The 20,986-nt window shown below is 37.2% G+C and overlaps 1 protein-coding gene across 4 annotated transcripts in view; it reads right to left on the bottom strand.

The window, feature by feature from the left end:
* PHIP (pleckstrin homology domain interacting protein) overlaps positions 1–20,986 on the bottom strand; it is a 105,877-nt gene that overhangs the window by 35,201 nt on the left and 49,690 nt on the right. For 3 of the 4 annotated variants that reach the window (XR_007888920.1, XM_051613752.1, XM_051613755.1), the window contains exons 16-20: positions 16,507–16,635; positions 11,339–11,564; positions 8,245–8,382; positions 6,998–7,181; positions 6,216–6,339 (exon numbers count right to left, since the gene is read on the bottom strand). Coding sequence is in view for 3 of the 4 variants with exons in the window: in XM_051613752.1 (XP_051469712.1) it covers positions 6,216–6,339; positions 6,998–7,181; positions 8,245–8,382; positions 11,339–11,564; positions 16,507–16,635 (801 nt within the window). In the remaining variant the exon portion in view is untranslated. The remainder of the gene's footprint in view (positions 1–6,215; positions 6,340–6,997; positions 7,182–8,244; positions 8,383–11,338; positions 11,565–16,506; positions 16,636–20,986) is intronic. The other variant, XM_051613754.1, reaches the window with a different exon arrangement.

Here is a 20,986-nt window from a genome sequence, read left to right as displayed (position 1 = left end):
CTCAGATATATGATCTATTAGGTGCTGATATAGTTGAAAAAAAAAGCACCAAAGATGAAGAAAGCAGAACTGGAGCAAACCAGAGAAAGGTAACAGTATTATCTTGGATTTTTTTTTCTTTTATAGTAAAGAGAAGACCATTCCTGTCAGGTGTGATGAAAGCTGGTTCATTAGGTTACATTTTCTTGTTAAGGAAAAAAACCCAAACACGTCTGGTGAAAACTACAACTTGGGTATGCAGCAGTAGCTAAGATTTAGTTTTCCTTAGCCACAACAGTTTTCTTTACAATACACAACTCTGACAGCTAGAGCTTTTCTCCTACCCTCCCGTTAGAAAATGTATGTCTTTTCAGGCATGACTACAACAGTTCAGTAGTGGAGGCCAGCACACCATTCCGTACAACTGCAATACAGTTTTCACCAAAGCACACAGAACCAACACAAAACTGCTCTATGCTCTATTCAGTGAGAACTGTTCCTGTTGTTTTGTCCAGTTAATTCAAACTGGGGAAGCTACCACTGACAACACACCTGCCAAAGACACTTCTAATGGGACTGCTCAGCAATCGGCACTTTAACACTGCCAAGACTTTTGAGACCTGAGGCGTTTCTTCTTCTGAAATCAAACCATCAGTACATACCAGATCTCCTCAAGCTGCTCTGACCTGACGCAGCACAGCTCCAGGGCAGCCCTAAGACTAGTGGCTGAGCTCATCACACAGCCTCTGTCCCTCAGGCTTCTGAGGCTGCTCACTTCTCATCAAACTCTCAAGATTCATTGCTGAAGCAGAGATCACAAAAGCCAGCGTTACAGCAACTTGCTTCTGCTACTGAATTGTGACTTTTTTATAAAGCTCATCTTAGCATCATAAAACATGGTATGAGGAAGCATGTACAACAGAAATTGAATAAATCCAACAAAACAAATTAGTTAAGTATCCTTTACAATAATGAGGACATATTCTGTGGAAGCTACATTACAGCCCAATTGCAATGCTCACGTTTTCCCTCTAGAAAAAAAAAAAAAGTCTGAAAAATTTACATCCCCGTTTCTATTCAGGTGAAATTTCTCAAACGGTTATTATAAATATAGCATTTCCCTACTTATGCTAGAACTACAGATCTTTGGAAAACTGAAAAACTGAAGCACTTTGCATTACATTCTGCTGCTGGAAAGAGTTCTCTCTTGGCAGTTCAAAGCTTGAGGGTGGGGGGAAAAACAACACACCCCAGAACTCCCCCCAAAAAATCACTTTTTCATGGAAGCAAGTTAACATCTATATGTATAAATATTGGGCAACAGTGATGCCAAAGGGTAACAAGCTGCTTTGGGAAAGATGCAATGCCAAAACAAGAATGGAGGGGAAAAAAGGAAACAAAACCACAAATAGTTATCTGTAAGTAACAGAATGACTGAAGTTGGAAGGGGCCATGTCCAACCTCACTGCTCAAGCAGGGACCAGAAAAGCGACCATAAGGTTTACATCTTCCACAACTTGCCAAAGAATCTATTTTCACATCGCTCCTATTCAATACAACTTTGCCAAAATCTGCTAAGAAGCTGCACTTCAGGCAGATCTTTATTTATTTGGGGGAGGGGTGGAGTGTGAAGGTTTGACTGAAAAGAAAGTATCACAAGGTTTTTCTGACAAAATATAATCTATCACCAACATTTTCAACAATGACTGAGGAAAGACAGCTGATGGTCTTCCCCCACCCCCAATATATATCCTAAAGAAAGAGCTTGAAATTGGACTCCCTGCTCTAATGGGAGGCTTGGAAATAAAGATAAGCTGTGATTTGAGGTTCACTCCTCACTTTCATCTTTCGATACACTTTGAGGAACAGTCATTATACACTGACAAGTAGCCTGTCTCATATCCAAGGCTTCCAGTCAATATTTATAGATACATTAGATACATTTTGTCAGAAAAGTTCTGCTAAGTATAAATTATGGCATTTCCTTTATTTAAGGGGGATAGATACAAACATGTAATCTGGACATTGCTGAGGGTCTTTGTAGCACCATTTGTGAAAGATGCAGTGGAAACTCAGTGGTGTCCTCACACGTCAGACTACTGCATTCAGTTGTCCTTATGACCCTGACTCCACCAAGCAGCACAGCTTTGCTGCGCTTTCACACAGGGCTGTAGCAAATTTGGAAAGGTTTGGCTGCAGCAATTTCATAGTATTTCTTCACCAGTAGTATCTACTTGTGAAAATGGTTCCTCTTTCCTTTCAACGGCAGCAATTAGCCTCTATCAGAAAGTTAAGCAGGGGCAGGGCACAAGCCTATGTTCAGCACCAAAACTCCAACATTAAATAGATGCTCACAGCCTCTTTAAGGTAAAGAAATTAAACTCTGGCTTTTTTGTCTGCATACGCTTTTCACAACATTATGTGTGAAATGCTAGCTGAGAAAAATCAATTTGTCAAGTAGCCTGAGTGTTTTTATTCTTAACTAGATAAGCTATTTAAAGTCTTAACCCCAACATTCACCTCTGAACTTAAATTTATCCTTACTGAATTTCAGTTCTTAGTTTTCCGGAGAGGGATGCTTTTGCATTACTGAGGCCTTTGCCCAAATTTAACCTTCTTTAATGACCTAGAGCTCTTCCCAGATGACAAATAAAACAAATCCTCCAAGCTGTTAGTTCATAAAGCAGTTTTTATTTCACAGAATCTGGAATTTTAAATATCAGACTCCTTATGTGAATTCCATCCAAGCTGCAGATATTGTTAAAGAAGAAAGACTGAGATATAATTCTGTACTACTTTTAACACAACCTATAATGACTCAAGAATAAAAATTAGTAATAGGACTTTGGCATCTCCTCAAAAAGTAATTACAGCTGCTCTGTGTTCTTCCTTACTGACCTACACTTAAGCTTGTGATCAGAAATGCTAACATTTGGTACCATCTTCCTTTCCATTTTAGTTCTCTATTTTTGACTCAGTTGGAAGGGAACAGAAGAAAATATTATTTTATCATTATTATATGAATGGAACAGATAAATTTCAAAAGTTGGTATAAAAAAATCAGTATTTCCTACCGGCATGAATACAGCTGAATTTGCATGAGGACTAAGTTTTAATACAAACATTGTTTACTATGTTACCAGACCAGTTGACAGTACTGCAGAAATGACACACTTTCTAGAATTTGTAACACTGTAATTCTTAGACCTATGGATTACTGTAAGATATTTCCTCCTGTATTTTGTTTGAGGTACTTCCCATCTCCTCTAGATCACATATCTCTCATTACACCCTTAAGAACTCACTATGCAACACAGAAAGGCCTCCAATCTCTTAACACTATTGTAATAAAAATTACAAGGTATCAGCAGTAAAACCTACTGCCTGCACTCAAGGAAGAGGAAGATTTACACAGTACTCTTCAGTTCTGTCTTTAACCTTACACAGCTTGTATTTAAGGCCACAGTCACTGTAAAGAAAAGCAACTGAAGAGCTGACACAACTAAGTTACTTATTTCCATATTTTAAAAAACAGAAAAATACCACACAACAGCTCTTGGAGTGCAGACCATCTTCCCCCTCCTCCCAGGTGTTTATTTGACTTTACTATGGACACTACAGAAAGAGACAGTTTCAATTCACCATTCCTATTTGCACTCACTACTGAGCAAAAGTGTTGCTCATGCTTGTCACAATCAACAGTAAAAATTGCTAAAATCTGAGCAGTTTAATTGGGAGACTCAATTACTTCAGATCAAGCACCTTTTCCTCTTGCATATTTGTTTATTTAAAATCCATTTGATACCTACTCATTCCTGAATCCCTCTGAGATTCCTCTCAAGGGATTTGAATTAGTTTACTTCTCAACAACCTGAGTCCTTCAAAAAAAGATACATTTAATAAAGAATAAGCTACGGCAGGATATGATTTTTTTGTCCCGAGACAGGATAAGAAGTACTCTCTAGAGTCTAAGAAAGACTAATTTAAATGTTCTGAAAGTGTTACTGAATTCAGCAATAATTTCTATATGGAAAATTTACTGATGTGCTTAAGTGCAGAGACCGTGACCATCTGCTTTTTGCAGTATTTCCTCAGGACAAAGGTGGGAATTGACTAAAGCATTTACCAAGTTATCTCTCCCTCAAATTCTGGGCATCAGAATCCAGATCACAGACCCTGCAGGGACTGAAATAAATGATGGGCACATACCTCTCTAGGTAAATTTTCCTAAGCAAGCTTTTTCTGTGAAGGATTTTAAGGGTATAAATAACTATGATAAAAACATGGGGCTCAAAAGAATCCAGTGCTACCTTTAAAGTTTAGAGACTAAAAAACTCTCTTCTGAGAAAGATTTTCAAAAACATGCGTATCAATTTTCTTTGTTTCAAAGATGTAAGTAATTGCTGAAACCAAAATGCTGGACCTACTAGCCTACTCTATTTTTATGTCCTAGTGATATTTTAGGAAAACTGTAACCCAATTACAAATTTAAGGGTAAGTTGTTAGGAATTCACATTGCCAGGAAGATCTTTTGACTGAGATGCAGCCAAAGGGAAAAAAGAAGAAACCTCTGAGAAGTGTAACAGTTTAATTAAACTAAAAGAAAGTATGTAATTCAGCATGAAAACACACTGCCTCATGACAATTTTTTCAAAACCTGAATTCGTGAGGCCCATTTTTCTTTTATTCCCAAGAGTAGGAATTGCTATGATTTCTGATGTCCTGGTATTTCTGTAATGAGCACTGCCATAGCCACCTTCAAAACCCTACGTGGCAAAGAGTTTCCTCCCTCTACATACAAAAACTGGAGATAAAACTGAAAAATAATTGGTTTGCTTTATTCTGGGCAAACATACTTAATGTTGCTGACTGCAGCATTGAAATAAGCGTATCAGTACCACCTCTTAGGATAGCAAAGCACGCAATTTTAATACCAGAAAGATACCGAAGAAAAATTCAAGAAATGTTATAAAGAAACTGAAAATTATTAGGGAACTGTTTGGAGGTGGGGCAGCCTTTGTCTCACTTCTTTTGAAAGCTTTAATTTGGTTGACTACAAAAAAATAAGGAAAACTGAACACTGAAATTTATTATCAAGTAGAATTTTGCCCATCTTCAATTTACTCCTCCTAGTGCATATAAAATTAATTGATTATTATTAAAAAATACAGAAACCCTACTAAGCATCTGAAATGTATTTATTTTCTGATTGCTTTCAATCTTGGTCCTTTCCTCCCCAATAAAACGAATAATAAACAGCACAGGCAGTAAGGACAGCACTCTGATAAAGTTAAGAGCTGCAGAGTCTTTTGTATACTTATTATTAACATATCCTTTTTTCATTTTTCCACCTTGAACCCCAGAAGTTATTTTTACTTTTCAATGTGCATTCTTGAAAGCCTCTATTTTACTAAGCTTTTGATTAAGAGTTGAATAGTCCCATGTAGCACAAGTGTATGACAGAACCCAAAGCATGGGTTTCTCCTTTATAGTTGCTCAAATCTTTCTGTATTACAAACCAGAGTTAGTTATTTAGCTAGAAAAGCAGACAGGCATACCACATGCACAGACAAAAGTAATTTCTAACAACAACAAAAAAAAGTAGAATTTACATCCTTCACATTTTCTTATTAGCACAAAGGCATAAGCCTAAATTTTTTTGCAAGTTATGTGAAAACATCAGATCAGTTCTGACAATTTCATTTTTAATGTAACTCATTCCCTTTTATTTCACCTATCTTCTTTTCCTCTTTATTGAAAAATACACTCCAGTGCTAGCAAGAAGCCTGACTTAGAAACACCCTATACAAAACAGCAGTATCAGGGTACCATGAGAGGAACCAACAATTCTGTATTTCAGGAGGTATTTAAATGTGTTAAGAGCTATGACTCAAGTTTTAATCTAACCTTTCCACAGAACAGTATGTCAAACAGCAGACAACAGTAGCAGAATGTATTGATTAACACTGACAGACTCCCTACAGCAAATCATGTCCCTAGCACTAGATTCCAAGGGCTGCCCACTTGGGAGTTCTAAAATCAAGCCCAGTTGTTTATTCAGAACACAGTGAAACATCAGTAATGACATGCCTTCTCATTCTGGGGGAGGTAAACAAATTCCTCTACCCCTGTTTTTTAAATGTAAAACTGAGAAGAGGAATGTAAATTTATGCACCCTAACACAATGAGTTAAATTTTATGCTTCTCACTACAATAAGGTACAAGTGGCTATTTACCTTAGGGAAAGTAGGTATTTTATTTTCTCTTGGCATGTGACTTGTTAGATGTTTTCGTTTCTCTTCTGACCGATACACTCTTACTTCTTCTTCTCCCTTTGCTGTTCTCCATTCTTCCTGCCTACTGCAAGAAGAAAACTGAGATGTTAATTTTAAAGCAAAATACTACAACTGAGTCTAATAAAAAAAAAAAAAGTGGTGTTCAACTCTTACTCTTTGAACAGTAGTTCTCTTTACAGACAGAATGTAGCATCAAAATTACCCTCTCTGAACACAGATTTCAATCTTATTTCAAAAAGCTAGAGCAGGTTATGTTTGATTGTGGCTAGTATGGTTTTCTGCCTTACTGATGTAAGTATTCATCAAAAGAGTTAATTACTGAATGAAATAAAGTTCTAGTCTGGAAATCAAAATTCACCTCAGGCACCTAATGGATTAGCTCAGTGTCCCAGTCATAAAATGCTGTAAAGTGCCAGAAACAAATAGAGTAAAAACAAAACAAACACTGAGAAACCACTGAGACAGCTAGATCACATATCCAAGTTAAATTTACCCTGTCATCTACTAAATGGCTTTTATTCACAATACGTTTATAATTCTCAGATTTTTCAAGAGATATGCAAACAACTTTTTTCAAACTGTAACAGATTTTGTAAGAAATATGAGACCACGGAGCAGACAAATACCACACAAATAGTTCTATGGCAACATGAGTTCCAAAACTTTTCAACTTAACTAAGTTCACCAAACCAAAACTCACTGCAAACTTGGCCTGTATTTACCTGGCCACACCAGAAGACAATTCAGGCACCACAACCCTTCGACTCCAAGCCACAAGGTCTCGCTCAGTGGCTATTTCACTTCTCGGTGCATTGCTGTGCATCTGACGCACACCTTCAATTTGTCCACTACGTCTTAATCCTATATTTGGCGGTGAATGTACTTCTGAGGTAGAGCTTACAGATCCTAAAAAGTCAAAAAGCAATAGTTGTACTTGGTCTGAAATTCTAAGGGAAGTATTTAAAAAGAAAACCTCAAAATTAGAGGAAAAAAAATACATGATCTGCTACTTCAAAAGAAATAATGTACTAACTGAATGTAACTATTTCAGCAATTTCCATAGTCACCACAACACACACACTTAAACAGCTGCTGGGCTGCAGCAGTATCTAAATATTCAAATTGAAAAGGAGCAGATGTATCAACAATCTGAAGTGAAGCAAATGTTTATTTTTATTTGGTTTGCTTTTTCTTTGGAAATTCTTCTGAAAACATTCACGCAAAGCTGACTATTGCTACTGCACTCTAGATACATATTATAAAACAGTGAGCTATCTCACTGAATCAGTGCATTCTTTAAACAGTCTTGCACTTCCAAAAAAACTGGAGCCACAACACTAGAAATCATCAGGAGTCAAAGCTGTAAAATTTACAGACAAGAAATTGAAATGACCGAAAAAAAAAACAACAACCCACAACTAAACCACGCACACATGCAAGATCCTTCAAAAACCTACACTGTAGCAAAATTTCAAAACATTTTCCACATCTTTACACACACAAACTGTTCTTGCTTACTCAGGTGGATTGCCAATCATGATTTCTTAAGCGTTGAAAACTACTGTGTAATCTAGTGCAGGATGTTGAAAAGTGATCAGCTGTACTGAGAAACAAGCAGATTCTTCCTCTTTTCTCCCTCCTGTTTCCTTATCTGAGACAATTCAGATTTCAATCAAGTAGATTGCCAATTCCAGATTAAACAGTAGTGTAGTTACTTTTAAGGGAACACAGGTGCTGCAAGTTCCCTGAGTGAGTAAACAATAATTTTAACAAAGATAAATTCATAAAGTTAAGAACCCTAAGTGGAAGAAAGGTAAAAAAAGATGGGAGAGCTGTATTATTTTCTGTGGCTCCTCCTTTCTAGTAGTTCAACAAAATGCACAAATCATGCACAATGAAGTGCCTTACATTTTCCAGCTCCCAGCTGTTTCAATAGAAAAGCCACAACACCCATCCCCCACTAACCTACCTCTGCTTATCCGGCTGGTACTACTGGTTCCTGCCTCCCCGGAACGTCTCTGGTCCTGCTCTTGCTGAAGTCTTTGAATCATGCTGTCCAACGGACTCACTTCTTGATTTGCTTGTTGACTAAGAACTTGATTCAATCCTGTAAAGTAAAATATACAAAAGAACAACACACAAATATTGATTTGAAGAAACAGATGTTAGAAACAACTCACCTAAGTTTTAACTTTGAAATTTACAAGTACAGTATATAATCACATGTAAGTTGTGGGCTAATGCATATTTCTGCAACAGCCATTTTTTAAACAAGACAGCTTTTTGCTTAATATTGAGAGCACGGCATTTTCTGGGGCAGGGTCTAGATGACCACATGTCACTCCTAATAAAAGCTTAAATTTGATCACATGCCAACAAGTCACAGAAGCTTCATACAACTGCTGTTTGTCAGCTTAGTCAATGTAAATTGTTCAAATGCATGCTTAGCCTGTCACAAACGCATTATAAAACACTGTAGTGTAAGCCTCAACATAAGATCTACATTGAGAAGGTCTAACTGAATAAGAAATTAATTTTCTATACTGGAGAACAGTGAGTACTAAAAATGCTTGACTGAGTTCAATATAGGCATAAAGAAGACAGGTTAACTAATGCTGATTTTCTTTGCTATGTCAAACAGCCAGGATATCTCCTTTTGGGTAGGTCTCACAGAAGTGATTACAAGGTGATAACTGTTTCTGGGCAGCAAGCAAAAAGTACATCATGTAAACATAAACACCACAAAACCTCTTACACTCACCATGGTCAAAAATTAGAAAGGTATGGAGAAAAAGGCAAGGGACACAGTATTCATTTGAAAAGGAAGTCAGATACCTCCACACAGAATACTTAGATTCCCATTACACAAACAAGAAGCTCTGGTCAAGAGAAGCAGAACTTGAAAAACTTTTTAATGAGAGATGACAATATTGAAAGAAACAAGTTACAGGAATTATTTTTCCAGCATGATTTTGAAGAGGTATCATAGTATAAACTGGATTTAGCAAGATCAAATACAAAATATTACAGTAATTGTGCTATGAAGAGGTTTGATTATGTGGCTAGACAGAAGCAGCTGTCTCTTAATAGATGATGGTATGCAGAAAGAACAGTTAAGAAAGTGCTCTAAGGGCTTCAAGGTTAGTCTGGTTGAAGTCAACCTCCCTAAAGTAGCAGAAGCTTGGAATCATGGAATGAGCTCTGGTATAACCACACCTGGATGTCTTCCGATTCATGTGACAAGACCCTCAGATTTATTTGGTGATCTCATGAGCCAACTGTCTACTGAAAACACTGGGAAATACTAATAATCCAAGAATAATATTACATAAGGAAACTGCTACCTAGACAAAATTAATGTTCTCTATGCGACTAGCTTATGAATTTTTGCTTTCACAAGTAACAGCAAGTTGTTTTGTTTTTTTAATGAAATAATAAAGGCACTGGTACGTATTTGATTTTTTCAAACAATTTGGTTTAAAAGAGCTTCACATACATCTAAGCAGCAGATCAAGCATGACCACCTGAATTCCCTACTCTTACACACATGCCTCTACAGAAAACTTGACAAGAAATGAATTGACGGTGCTCTGAAGGAGATCAATGAAATCCCACAATAAAGTTTCAGAATGCAAGAAGCTTCCTTAGTGGCAGGAAACATATGAAATAGATGAACATAGCTTAGCTCTGCATAAGACTGCATGTATTGTTGCTGAAGTGTAAAGAGGTAGAAAAAACATCTTCTGTCTCTCCAAAATCTCTGGCTGTCAGCCTGGCTGATGGCTTCCTGCTATTGAACAGAACACTATGGACATCATATTCCTATAGGCATTCATGTGTCATCCAGCCACGGCATTAAACTTAGTATTGCTGTGTCTGAAGTCTTGAGTCTGTGAAGAGTCTGACTTGTTTCAAGGTATTATACTGAAGAATGTGCATATGACATTTTCAAACGTGGAGAATTTTAAAATGTCATGGCTCTGTGCTGTAATTGTAACAACAGGGTAAATTCGCATCCTTCCTTGGAAATCAATTTAGCTTCAAAGCCACTGGCTAAGAAGGTATGAGAGAAAACACAGCATACATTTGCCAGAAAGGATTTTATTCCTTCTTGCAGTTCCTTCTCAGGTAGCATTTGTTCCTATAATTTTGGAGGAAGTAAGTAATAATTTTTAATGAGCTTTTATGTAAGAATTCAATAGCTTGTTAACCTCTAGTCTACAAATGAGGATAAAGAGATCTTTTGGTAACAACACTGTTAGTTAAACTTCCTGGAATGTCTGACACAAAATATGCTTAAGTATATGGGGTACATATAAAGCTCTTTACAGGCACAGTCACTTTTTCTGTATTTTCAAGCATATTCAAAAACAATGGTTATCTTGAAAACATTTAAAGCCACTTTCAACCAGTCAGTTTGCTCATTCATATGAATATCAAACTAGTGACATGTAACAAGCAGGCATTGTTTTTACATCCCCACCCATGTGGGCCACCTTTCCAACAACCAGTCACTGGCCCAAAATATACATGTTCCTCCCATACTGTGTGCATGGAGAAAACAAATGTCAAAGAACTTTCTAGGTTTTGTATCCTCATAAAGTCTGCAGAGCTCTCAACCAAACTATCACATCTTAAGTTGAATGACTTCCTTCGTCTCAAGGGGAAGATGCTTTTGTATGTTTAAGGTGTCCTCTCAACTTTCTCATCTTGTAGGTATTATCTGTTACAACTGCTCTGCAGAAGATCAGTCTACTTCCTAGGTTTTCTGAAGCAGGAAATCTTACCCCAAAGAGATCAACTGAAAGCTCACTCAGCATCACACACTGTTCCAATAACAAAATGAGCTCTAAGCTAACTGGCATTATAGCATCAACTACTACTGACTTAATCTGTGAAATATTGTTAGTGAAATTGTCACAGTCAGTGCTGAGGCCACTGCAATTCTTCCACACTACATGAACTACTATGCCCATAAATGAAGAAAAAGGAAGAAGTGAAAGTGAAAGTGTAGAACATCTGAAGGTAATGACTACTGTGTACTGAAGTAAAATTTTCCATACCTGAAGATGTCACTCCCATCTGAGGAATAAGCTGTTCCTCCCTGCAGTTCTCACGACCAGGAACTAGTCTTTGATACTTTGCAGGATGAGGGTTGCCATCCACATCAACCAAAAATGGGGGAGGCATAAGGTGTGGAGCCTGCTGTGTCTGTTCATCCAGGACAAAGTTGTTGGCATCACGGATAAGGGGCCGATAATCACTATGAAAGAACATCTGATCTGCTATCTGTAAACAAAGTCATTTTGTAATTTTTTTAAATAATCTATTAAAAAAAGCATACAGGAAATAGCTACCAAAAGTGTTTTTAACAATGTTACTATTCACTTTTGCAGAAACACAGTTATAAGCCAATCTGCTTATCTCAGTTTAAAGTGGAAAATTTAATGACTCTGATTTTTTTTTTCTCTATTACAGAGCAAGAAAAATTATCTACATGTACGACAGTGGGGAGCATTTAAAGAATAGGGGAATGGGGCAGTATTAAATGTTACAAATTTTCTTCTATATTCTGAATATATGAATATATATATATATTCTGATAATACAAACTGTGTCATGGACTTATGAGCTAAGGAGCAGGAAGAGGAGGAACCGGATAATATTTATCACATCACACCATTGCCCAATATTTTAACATCAGCAGTCACATGTATATATTCCTATTATAATGCCAGATATGTGGAAAAAGTTCCAGTAGATAAAATGAAAATGATCTAAAGTTGAATTCTTCAGGCTCAAATACATATTTTTTTATTTCAGTCCATTTGCTCTCAATTTATTCTAGATTACTTTCCACAGACACTCAAGACTGAGAAATTTTTGTCCAAATAGTCCCTTGCTGATACATGAATCTCAGTATCATGCAACCAGAAAGACAGTGAACCACAAGGAGAAAAGTGTACAGAAGACAAGCTGATGTGTATGCTATACATCCCAACTGTCAAGAAAATCCCTTGGCAGGTCATGTACTCCGTTTAACTTCGAACAAGTAAAAATAAAATCATAAAACTAACATTCACACAAAATAGATTTCCAATGTGGCATAAGACTTATTAAATAATTGACTCAAAGCATAGAGATCTCAAGAAAATCTTGTCTTGTGCGTTAAAGACAGGCATTTGAGCATGGATGGAGGAATGCCTGAGATGTCGTAAAGCATGCTCTGATTTCTGAAGTGAATGCTCTACCATGACTGTCCATAACATAGTTTCCAGTAACTTGTTATGTAGAAATCAGTAAGGCAGGTTATATCATTTACTCAGAGGTTTGGTCTCTCGATGACAAAGTTCTCTCTTGCATGTGACAAGACCAGGAAGGAAATATGGTGACAAACATCTGCCCATTGTTACATCAGCAAGTGCCTACATGTATCCACATGAAGTGGTTTAAAAATAAATAAATACATAAATAAAATCATAGGAATCATGAGATCCAGAGCCCCCAAACATCAGAAAAGTAACAGGAAGAAAATTGGCAAGATGCATGAAAAGATACCATCACAAAGAATTCACTTCAGGGATTCAAAAGGTGTGAAGTGCGTGTGAAGAAGGTGACATCCCACTGCAGTAAGAACCCCTGACTGGATGAGGTCTTGTTGCCAGATTCTTTGTTAACTTAACAGAGGCTGAATGACAATCATAAAAGTACTTTTATGTGCCTGACGGACAGAATCAAGGCCTGCTTAACAATTTTGTTCCTTCAGCTCAAATAGCTGAAGGGCATCAAAGAGAGGATAAAGATTCATGTCCTCTCGAAGAACTTAGGGTCTTCCGTAGAATCATAATGGTAGGGTATCCAGTACCCTCATCTAGTGTAAATCTTCCTATTAAAGTACTTCCCACACTGAGAAAGAAGAGTTTCTAATAGCATGATCATACAGACTGAGTTTTCATGTGCTGTGACTTGGCTACAGAGTGTTGTCTGCATTTCAGGTTTGGTAAGCAAGGGAGTATCTGAAAATCCTTCCTTAGATTCAGTGACCTCAACCAGAAGAGCCTCTGATGCAAAATCATGAGAGACTTGGCAATTACCCTTCTGTGTACACTGCACTGCAATCAAGCACAATAGAGAGAATAAACAATATTTTTTTATTGCATGAGATAAGAATGGCATTTCATGGAGAACCCAGGTCCAGATCAAATGTCAGGTAGAACACTGGAATGTCCCTACTGGAATCTGGGTCTATGATCTTACCCTCAGGCTATTCCAAGTCCTGAGAAAAATCAGAAGAAGTAGATGTTTTAGAGAATCTTAAATGGCTATGTTCAACAGGCAGGCATTTAAAAGTATTAGAAATTAGAACTATTTCTTGATGTACTATTAGAGATCAAATTAACGACAAGAAGAAGATACATCACCACTTGGATGACTTCTCAAACTCCACTTCGGATTCAGTGGGAAAGCTTTCCACAAGATCAGAGGTCTACAAATAGATTCTCTTTCAGCAACTACAATCCATATTCAGAACACCCAGTTTCTCTAAATGGGCACACCTACATAAACGCAAACAGGTTTCCCCCCTGCTACTGCACTAATCCATCACACAGGAGCTGCTAACTTGCAATAAAGAACTGTGGTTTAGGCAGTCTACAGGAACTAAAGCCTTAGAAAGCTCAGAGATCGATTCCAATCTAAGATTTAAAATCAACAAAAAGTCACCTTATGCTTTAGGACAGTTAGGCATTCCTGGGCCAGCTTCCACCTAAGCAAGAACTTATTTAAGTGCACATGTCCTATTGACAGTGAGTTCAGCTCATCTCTCTCATCTCTGATGACCTTCACACACTCAGAAATCTCAGCTGAGATTGGCTCTAGGTTCCCTTAACTGGGTCAAATAACAAAGGAGCCCTAAACAAGTAGCAAATGTATTCTTCCCCCTCCCCACTGCCCCTCTCTATCCCCAGAGTTACCTCACAAAAACATCTGTCAGCAAAAAAGGAAAAAATAAAACAAACTAAGAGCACCTCTTTGCATTCATAATGGCCAAGATCACACTGGGGGAAAAAAGGCCTGGGCAGTGGTTCCAGTCAACTAGGAAACACAGATACTGTCAGAATACAAGATGGAGAAACATACATGTGGAAAACCAGGTGCCTGATCTCTCAGCAGAGCTAGCACTACCTCAGCTATAGCCGTCCTGAGTCCAACTCCCAAAGGCCGGAATACAGGAGAAGTTACCACACTCCCTTCTGTAAAAACCGTTCCCCAAGATGGATGGAAAGCACTTTAAAGCAAAAAAACCCACAGATCCTACCAGAGTATATTCTCACAAAGTGTCTGAAAAAAACACAAGTATCTGAGGGTGGCAGGATAGAAAAAAAGAACACCTTATCTCCAGCACCCACCTGCCTGTAGGTTTATTTTTCCATAAAGTCAGACAGAAATGGAAAGGGGAGATGGAACCAGACAAGGAAGAGACCAGAAACTTCCAAGCTAAGTTTTCAGAGAGATGAAAAATGAGATTAAAGAGGTAACAAATATAAGTCCTATTTGCTCCCATTTCTTCTATGACCAAGAAAACCAAGATGACCACTGGCACAGTAACAGCTGGAAAGGATAATTTTAAAATGACCCAATAAGTGAAAAAATGTACACATTTTCTCAGAGGCTGCACCCAAAACTCCAACAGGAAAAAATCTGTAGAATTCAAGAAGTGAAAAGCGATTCCTTTCATTCTATAAACAGATCTAATCGCTCACAAGGTAAATTCTCAAGTGACAGTGTAAAGGAAATTCCTGGTCCATCACAGTAGAGACAAAAAGACTCAGTTTCAATTTAATTTCCAACATTTCTGAGTAGCAGAGGAGTATACACTTCAAAGATGACTGGAGGGAAAAATGAACCCGGAACAGCCCATTGGACATGGTGAGAAAAAAAAAAATGTTACAACAGGCTTTAAAGTTCCGAAGAGCAAGAACTCCAAAAGACAAAGACCTTGAAAATTATTTAATAATCCTGGTTTTCCTTGCTTGTGGTTTGTCTCCTCGTTTATTTCTTTGGGATGGAAGGGAAATGCCCAGCTATTAATAGCTGAGGGATAGCAATAGCAGCCAAGTACCAAGTACTTCAAATTATAGTTACAAGACAAAGAAAAGAAAAAAATCCTGAATATGCAAATACTGCTTAAACGAGCACCAAAATAAGAGCTGGGAGTTTACAGAAAGAAATGCAATGGTTTACAAGACAAAGACTAAAATTCCTTCTGGTCTCCCTTCTTCAGCCCTGTGTTGCTGTTTGCCAAAGTGCTTTCAAGGTCAGCCAGAGTCCAAAGATCCAAAGCAGGAGGCAAGATCCAGAAGCCAGCATTTCATCAATAAGCTTCCAGTATCAGCTACCAAAAGCAGAAATGAAAATCCTGGAGCATATACATCTGCTTCAGTCTTAGAAAGAGGGAAAAGCAACACACTGTTTCCTGGGTAGTAAAAGAAGAACTAGGACCATGTGAGCATTCCAAATTAGATAACCTGCATGGTTCACAGGGTACATTCATCCACAGAGGAAAAAAACAAACATGTATCTTTATAGTCATGAGAGTCTGTGGCAAGACACCCACACTTAGAATACACAATGTAGACTATAACATTAGAATAAAGACACAGTATCTTAACTACACGGTAACGGTGAACGTTGTTGTGTAAGCACCAACGCATTCACAACAGAATTTCACTAGCAAATATAAAACTATATCACTAGAAGAAATAGTACATTTATTGTAAATAACAGTCTCCCAGCCTATGCAATATTAAAATACAGAGGGCAGGATTAGTTCTATTACATGCCCCCTAGCCCCCTTTTTTAATATTAGTTAAAGCAAAATGTTCAACTATTATTGTTTCCACTGCACTTCATTCACATTATCCATGTTGATCCCTTAGTAGACACTTGTAACATTGTCACTTAAAAGAGTAGACAGTGACTGATGAATTTTTTTAAGTTTTTAAATAATTTTCAATTTCTCATTTAAACAGTAGCTTAACAGTACGTTTTCATAGTTTAGAAAAAGACAGTGAAAGAAAGCTCAATGTCAACAAACAGAATCTGAAATACTCCTTATAAATGGCTCAAAAATTGTGTTAAGATACACCCTCTTGAAATGAAGCTCTGAAGGAAAGTTTGCACAAACGCATTCAACATAGACAAACATTTTTATTTTCATCTTGCACTGTACCTTGTCATATTTGCTACTGGAACCAAAGCCAAAAATCAGAAGGTGACCGTGAGAATCAGTACATGCAAAATGCTGTCCATCAGGAGAGCACTTGCAGTCAAAAACTGCACCATGTCCTTGTCCTTCAATCTGAAATACATCAACATACAAAATAATTAAGTTACCAGAAATAGTTATCAATTATGATTCGCAAAACTGTGGTGGTGATGTTGAAATTTATTATAAAATCTGTAAGACAGTATACTGCTAGATAGAAGTTATTTTAAAACATACTTTAATTTTAACCTATTCATTTAATTATCAAATTTTGTAATAATGCTCATGAGAGATGCCAAATTGATAGTAGTAGAAACTGACAGACTTTATCCACAAAGCAGGCACAGTATAGGAAGTGAAAATAAAAGCTTCCCCTTGAACGTCCTGCTAATGAGCCTAACCAGAGAGCTGGGTCCAGTTCAGGGCTTTAGTCACTACACTCTTCCAATCCTCTGCCTTTTTGCTAAGCTAGCCCAGTAGCATTGGCTGCTGCGGTGTTTCAGAACACCTGCCCGCTAGGAAACGCACTGACATAGACAACCCACATTACACAACTTAGCAACTGCCTGTTTCTGCAATTCCTACTCCTAATTTATTGGAGTGGGGGAGGTGTAGATTTGTGTAAAAACTCCACTTTTTAAAGGAGAACTGCAAAGATTTTAAAAAAGGAATTTTTACCTGATACTCATTTTCTGTTTTCCAGTTCCATTAAGCCAGAACAAATGGGTTTTTGTTTTTCCCTGCAACCTGTCAATCAAGCAGAGGTGACCAATCACCACTCTGAATTTTCATGTCTTCAGCACCTCTTCAGAAAGCCCCTTTCTATTCTCCCCAGCAAAGCACTTTTGCATTTTCTTTAGAGACACCAAACAAAATTCTTTCCCTAACTGTGGCAGGCCTATACAGTGCCAGAAAAAAACAATGGTATTGAGCCTGCAGCCAGTAACACTATGCACTTCTGTAGCACCTTCCAGAGGCCACCAGTATTATTTTAAAAAGTTAATGAACCAAGCCTGGAAAAACCTGTGAGGTAAGTACTCTTCTTACTAACTTACAGGCTGAGACAAAGGCAAGAAGTCCAATTCTTTCGCCTGTGGTCTTACAACACATCCACACCCACACTCCTGCACACACCCCCAGTGTCAGAGGCTGCTACACCTACTATCAACACTTTCAGGTATTTGACAAGGTATTTTCTTACTACGGGTACCTTCCGTTAAGTCAAATGAGTTTCTGGATTAGCAAAAGAGGAACATAAGTCTATGCAAGCTTTATGTTGTTTTGCCCATTATTCCAGAAATGAATCCTTAACAGAAGTATTCTATAGAAAGAGATGGAAAACAAAAAGTTTCAAGTGAGTGACACTAACACCACAACAGTTAAGAAAGCAGAAATAACGTAAGCTAAGCAAGATCCAACAACCAAGGCAAAGTTACAACTTTGTGCTGCTTTTTTATGTAGAAAGCTCACCGTATTACAGGGAGACACTTGGGGAGGCAGGTGGAAAGGGTAAGGAAATGCAGACAAGATTAAGCTTTTCAGATGTATAGTAAAAACCTGGGAAAAGAGTACTTACACAGAGATTGCTCTTCCCCTTCCCTTCCTCCAGCAAAGGAAACATGAAAGTTTCAAGCTTCCTAACGAATTCAAGTCCTTCATAAATAGGAGTTCAGGGTTCTCCCAGAGCCTAAGATTTGAAGATTTTTTTGCTTTACAAAGGCAAAATAGGCATGCTATGGGAGAACTATTTGCTCACCATTGTTAGGGGAAAAATAAGAAATAGAAGAAAAAACAAAACAACAGACTATTAAAGATGATGGGTTTTTTTAATCCTTCCCAGCAAGAAATTATTTGTAAGACCATTTTCAAGAAAACCCTGGGAATTAAAGAGACTTAATTGGAAGAACAGTGAACTACGACTACTCAGTGATTAGTACAGTGCAAATAGTTTTATTCTAAGTGTGGCTACAATCTGCTTTCAAAAGTGCTTTTGGAAAGGATAGCAGTAAGACCTTTTAGTACATCCACTCAAGTCTGATGTACAATTATTTGGAAATAAAAGATTTTTAATATTGTAAGAACAAAACTACTGATGGGGATAAATTTCCAATACAGCAGTCCTGTTACAAATTAAAGGACAAAGCATGCCAGAGTGTGTAGTCAGTAGAATTTTCATAACCAAAGCATTCTGGCATTAATAAATTATACTTTACAATGGATTTTCTTCAATGAAACTAACACAGAGGAATGAAATTAAATGTTAAGTTGCAAAAGGGGAAGCTGTAGTAATTCAGTGAACCTGTAACTTCAGCAAGTTAAATAAAGAACTTCAGCAAGAAGGCAGATGCTTTCCTCACTCCATTTCTTTTAAATGCAAGATGCAAGAACTATAAAAAGACCATATCTGAAGCAGATAATCTGTTCATTCTGTCTGGAACATTTCCCTGCTGAAAGACAAGATATCAATGGTGAAGGAAAGAGACTGTTCATGAGAACAGAGAAAGCACTGGTCAGTTAAGAGCTGTCCCACAAAGGGTTTCCAAGAGTGAACATGTTAAGATGCTACTGGTAGCAAAGGAAGTAGCAAGGATTCCTTGGTCACAAACAAGGAAGAACCAGTGATGCTACACAAAAAGGACTAAGGTAAAACTACTTTTAGTCTTAACACCAAGAATTAAGCTATTTGCTCACATTTTAACTAGTAAGGAAACAGATGGACCTTGGTACATCACAAAGAGAGGAATGTTAATGAAATAAAGAGAATGAAAATGGGAAGTTATTATTTTCCTTTCAGTGTTGAAGAGAGCTTATTGTTCTCCCCAAAACCAAGGAGAACAGATGTGAAACTAGTACACAAAGTAACACATCTTAGATCCATAGAAATAATTTGTTATATGAAAACAGAGTAGTCTCAACTATACAGAGAGCTCAATAATCCACCTTTCTGACCTGTTATCAACAGATAGTATTTCACACTTAAACCCTAGTTTTTAAGAAAAGACAAAGGAGAAAAGGAAAATAAATAGAGTAAAATTAAAATTAGTCAAGAGTATAGAGTACCAGGTAAACTTAGCAGACTTTCTTCAGTAAAATAACTGATTTTTAATACAAAGAAAATACAATTCATTCAACCTAACTAGGTTTCACAGCCATACGGCACTGAAAACTTCCTTCAAATTGAACATACAGTGATTACTAGAGGAAATGCAGAGCAGGTAAACTTGCTAAGGAAAAGGTAACAGTTACTGGTTTTGGAAAGGCATAAAGAGCTGAAAGGATGTTATCAGTTAAACTCCTCAAGCCTACAGAAAAAAAAAAAAAATAAGAGCCTGTTGATTAAATGAACATTAGGAAATCATCCACTGAGAACAGATTTGGAACACAGCACAAATGACAGCGACTGAAGCAATTAAAAGTCAACAGGACAAAATGCCAACAGGCCATGAATCTAGTAAGATTATTAGAAATAACTTAAATAACATACTAATACACATACTTCCAGAAACAAAAAATTGGAACTTGTGTTACAAAATAACACTATACGTTTCTGTCACACTTTCCAATACAAGACAGCTTAAAAAGTCAGTGAGCTAAGGCTCTACTAGCCTGAGGTAGATAATGTTCTCTCATGTCCTTCACACTGAGAGACTGAGGCAACTAGTTAGAAACACAAGGAGAAAGATCACTGTGTATTCATTACAATGTATTGCATATAATGCAACAACAAAAAATCCTAAAATATACCAAAAGTCTGTCTAGAAAAGAAAAGAAAGAGCACACATGCTAGACAGGCAGATAACAATAAGAAAAAACTCTTTCAAAGCAATATACATAATTTTTGCTTTCCATGTTAAAGGTAAGTAAATTCTAAGAGGAAGAGTTACAGAGAAATGTTTCAATTCATCATAACACAAAACCTAAGAGCTCAGATTCTTCACATGGACACTAAGGAGAGGACTGCTTTATATGCAGGTACAAAAAGAACTTCAGCAGGAGAGAACTACTCTACATAAATGCATAGGAACAAATGAAGATTAGTGACGAAGCAACATTCAAACTTGAAAACTGAAATTTAGATTCTAATGATCACAAAAATGGTATGCCAGAACAACTTTCTAAAACTAGCAAAAAAAGCAAAGTAAACAAATAGTTATTAAAAACATATAATCTCTTTCATAAGTGATGAAACTACATCGTAGCTGCTCAAGTCAAACGACTACCCAAGTATTCTGAAGTGCTTTTGCAAGTTTGTTGCCTTTGCTTTATGAAACCATTTCTCATCACAACATGCTTACAATGGTAAGCCAAAAAATAGGTACCATTTTCTGCAAAAGGAAGAGAGGTTGCTGCAGATCTGGAGGAGTAGAAAAGAACTTAGTTTTTATTAAGCCAGTTTAAAAAAAATATATATCAAAATTAACAGGGCTTCTACACTGCTTCCAGA

This window comes from Apus apus, chromosome 3 (assembly GCF_020740795.1).
Source record: "Apus apus isolate bApuApu2 chromosome 3, bApuApu2.pri.cur, whole genome shotgun sequence".
Taxonomy (NCBI): Eukaryota; Metazoa; Chordata; class Aves; order Apodiformes; family Apodidae; genus Apus; species Apus apus.
Note: the sequence above shows the minus strand (reverse complement) of the source record. Positions and strands in the feature narration are given on the sequence as shown.